At 34.2% G+C, this 3,971-nt stretch overlaps 1 protein-coding gene across 1 annotated transcript; it reads left to right on the top strand.

Moving 5' to 3' along the window:
• The first annotated feature begins 269 nt into the window (after positions 1-269).
• Positions 270-1,381, top strand: LOC133864433 (uncharacterized). The gene has a single exon (XM_062300766.1). It carries the CDS (start codon positions 348-350, stop codon positions 1,005-1,007), a length of 660 nt encoding a protein of 219 aa, XP_062156750.1. The 5' UTR covers positions 270-347; the 3' UTR covers positions 1,008-1,381.
• Positions 1,382-3,971: the final 2,590 nt, after the last annotated feature.

Below are 3,971 nucleotides of genomic sequence, written 5' to 3'. Positions count from 1 at the left end.
GTAATCAAAAAACTATCGTGAAGACACGCTCTAAGACGCGCGTTGGCTACAAGTTCACCTCGAATCCCACAGCTTTACCCTCTGGACCCACAAAAAAATTTGAGAGAATCCTACTCGTAGCCGATGTCTGGTTTGATCAGCCCCTGACAAACGGCTCTTTATCCACTTTAGAGTTTAGATTGCGAAACTGAAAATACAAAAACACCCTCTAAACCACTTAAATTACAATCAGCCCATCCTACCCAGCCCCTTTATAAACCCCTCCGTTTACGCCCTAGGTTTTAGTTTTGCCCAACCAAACAGCAAACACCGATCAAGAAACGCTCTCTCTCTCTCTCTCTCTCTCTATGGAGAGTGGTACAAGAATGGCTTCTTCGTCTCCAAGAATCAAAGATGACGGCCAAGATTCTCACAAGTATCACAAATTGCCGCCGTCGGGTTACTCGTCCTCGTCGGCGTTCGCTTCGTCGTGCTCGAGCTTCGCCTCCCGATCGTCCACGTTCTTCACGCGCTCCTCCACGCCCGTGAACTTGCACGGACACCGCTCGTGCTCTCCCTCTCCGTATCCGTCGAAGCCGCCTTCGCCGTCGCCGTCGTCTTCCGTTAGGTTCTCGATCGAGGGGGCGACCTCTCCGGGGCGCTCTTCGATCTCCGTGAGGAAGCAGGGCAGCAACAATGCGGTGTCTTCCAACAAGAAGAAGGCGTGCGCGTGTTCGCCTACGACGCACCCGGGCTCGTTCCGGTGCTCTCTGCACAAGGCCTCGCCTTTGGCTACACGTGGCGGAGATCATGGCCACCAGCAGAAAACGGCGTCGTATCACCTGAGTCTTCGGAGGTCGGCAATGACGAACTCACTGGTAAGGATCGGCGGAGTGGAGGGAGGCGACTTGGTGAAGCGGGCCTTGTCGGCTCTGATTAGGCCCTCCTCGCACCAGCAGCGCCGCCGAACGGCGTTCCAGCCGAGGCCGAGCCGCCTCTCCCTCATGTCCAAGGCCGACGAGTCTTGATTTCATTCGCTGAGTTGACTCAGGAGTGGCCTTTTTTTTCTTCGTCAGATTAGCGGGATAGATTAGGAATTTTATGTAAAGATTTGAGAACTCATTCATGTCATGAAATTTTGCCAGGTAGAGTTTTAACCAACGTAAACTAGTCTAACAATTTCTTTTTCTTTTTTTTTTTTTTTAAAAAAAAAAATCAAAGTAGTTTGGTATTTTTGATTTTAATATGAGAAAATTAATAACCTTTTTGATTCTTTAAAATCTGCTGGCCTTTTCTGAAATCTGAATGTGTGATTGAACTTGGATTTGTGTGGGCAAATTTTGTGGACATGATCTATGTATGTATGTATGTAATTCTTTCATAATTTTTTTGGATTTATTTACCTTCTATTTTCTTTTTTATCTTTGGCTGCGGTGCGGGTTGAGATGATCCAAATTTGATGAATTCGACACACTGTGGACAGTAAGATGGAAAAAGAAAAAAAACAGTGATTGGAGTAAATAAAATTTTCGGGACAAAATCCAGCTGCGAATTAGCAAAGAGTTTGATTTGATTGAGTCGAAGTTTATTACTGGTTCTTAGGAAGGTTGACAGGCTGTTGCTTATTTTTACTATTTTTTTCTTAGGAATTTTGCTATAATAAATCAGTTCAAATTTAATGAATTTTTACCTCAAATTAGCTACCAAAAAAGCACTAGAGATCTTACACTATTTTCTCAACAAAGCAAATAGTCCAGATTTATAATTTTCCTTTTCAATTTGAGTAGAAATTAATGTGGTTAATGAGTTGTTAAATCACATTGCACTTGGCAGTTATATAAATTTGTAAGTGAATTTCGTAGATCTCGCATTCATCGATTGAAGAGGTGTGCAATAAATTACGAGCAGTAAGTGACCTTGTTTTATAGGAAATAAATCTTTTTAGGAAGTTATATTCATACCAAAAAATAAAAATAAAATATATTTTATAGGAAATACTTTTATTTATAAAAAGAAATATAAAAATTACTTACAAATTGGTTTATCGAAAATTTTATGCAGAAACTTCTACCAAATGCAATGCACTGCCTTTTGGGATTGAAAATATGCTTTTTTTTTCTTTTTTTTTTTTTTTCATATTATAAAAAGTGAAAGATTCCCGCCCAAACTTTATCTTAAAAATTAAAAAATTAAAAAAAAAATTAGCAATAATAATTTGTGGTTACCGTTCCCTGTCCCAACTCCCAAAAAGGACAAAAGAACAAAATGGTAGTGAATACACATGCATCTATGTTTCAGAAGAGGGGACAGCTGAAACTGTTTTAGCCAATCTGGGACATAGGATTAGTATCGTCTGAATGTTGGTTGAACAATCCATGGCCTGACTTTCAAATAAGCCTGTCCGGTGAAATCTACCCCATTCTATTTTAAAAAGAACAGCATGAAAGAGAAAATAATAATAATAATAAATAAAAACTTTCCCCAGACCTAGCCTTTACATTTATTAGGGTTTATTTGGGTTTGTAATTTTAAAAATGCGAATTAACATAATAATTTTAAAATATGTGATTTGAAAAAGTGATTTTTAAAATCGCGGTCAAGCGTTTGGTAAAATCGCAAATTAACATTTAAAATTTCGCGTTTTCAAAAAAGTATAATTTTACTTGCGATTTGAAAAGGCATATTTTTTGCATTTTCAAATCGTAATTTTTTAAAAACGTAGTTTTCGAACGATTTATATTCTGCAATTTAGTTTAAAATCGTACTTATTATCTACGAAATCGCAATCCTAAACGAACTCTTGGTCATCTCTATCTTCATCTCGCGATTTATTTTGGTTATTTGTGTTAGTCTTAATTTATTTACATTTACATGTAATTAGTCTTTATTTTTATGTAGGAGATTATCTCCATGTGAGTCATAGTTCTTGTGTGGGTTTGGAGTCCTAACGTGTAGGATTATGTTTCCCTGTTCTAGTTTAAGTAAGTCTTGTATCCTTTATTTAAGCACAATATTAAATAAAGAATGGCATAGAAGAATTAGTCAAAATTAACTTTGTATAGTGAGAAATACTATTTTGTATTTTTTTTTTCTTATTATTTTCTGTTGTCGTTGCATTATCAATTCACGATTGATTTTTTTCTTCTATTTTTAATCAAAATTGATTTAAAAATGGATTAACAATATCACGTCGGGTCATCAATGACGAAGGATAGGACAACGACAAAAAAAAAAAAAAACTAAATAGCATATCTTATCAGTTATACATTTTTTTTATAAATTAATTATTAGATTTATGGAACTCACATGTAGGTTTCACAAATTCAATGATGATTTGAACATCTAGTGGTAAATCTACGATTAATTGTCTTTTGCCCAATTTTTTTTTTTTTTTTTTCTAAGTAGGTTCAATTGCCTTTTTTGTTTTTAGTTAGAGGAAAAGTACAAATATCTCCTCTAAAACTAACTCACAATTTGTAATGCTCTTCCAAACTACTAAAAAAAGTTCTACAATTTACCCATTTTATCCCACAAAAAGACAAAAATAACCTTAATTTTCTTTTTCGTATAAGACAAAAAATACCCCTATAATTTATTTTTTTTTAAAAAAAAAGAGAAAAGTACACATAAGCTTCTCAAACTACCACATCATTGTCAATGTCCCCTTAAACTAACAATTGTGTCCATGTCCATATTTAAACTACTAAAAAATGTCAATATCCCCTCTAATAACAAAAATACCCTTCATAAAATTATTATTTAAAAAAAAAAATCTAAAATAACAAAATTTTATACCAAAAATAAAAAACTGATTTTTCTTCTTCTTCTTCTTCTTTTTTTTTTTTTTTTTAAAAAAAAAAATGTTTTTAAAATTTTCAATTACTTTTTCGTTTGTTTTTTTTTTTTAAAAAAAAAAAAATCGTTCTTTTTCGTTTTTATTTTTTATTTTTGTTTTTTCTTTCTTAAAACATTTTAGTTTTTTTTTTTGGAAT

This window comes from Alnus glutinosa, chromosome 3, assembly GCF_958979055.1.
Source record: "Alnus glutinosa chromosome 3, dhAlnGlut1.1, whole genome shotgun sequence".
In the NCBI taxonomy this organism is placed as follows: domain Eukaryota; kingdom Viridiplantae; phylum Streptophyta; class Magnoliopsida; order Fagales; family Betulaceae; genus Alnus; species Alnus glutinosa.
This window is presented reverse-complemented; position numbering and strand designations above follow the sequence as displayed.

Bases quoted from the DNA above. Each gene is read 5' to 3' on its own strand.
- LOC133864433 (XM_062300766.1), top strand. From the start codon at position 348: ATGGAGAGTGGTACAAGAATGGCTTCTTCGTCTCCAAGAATCAAAGAT.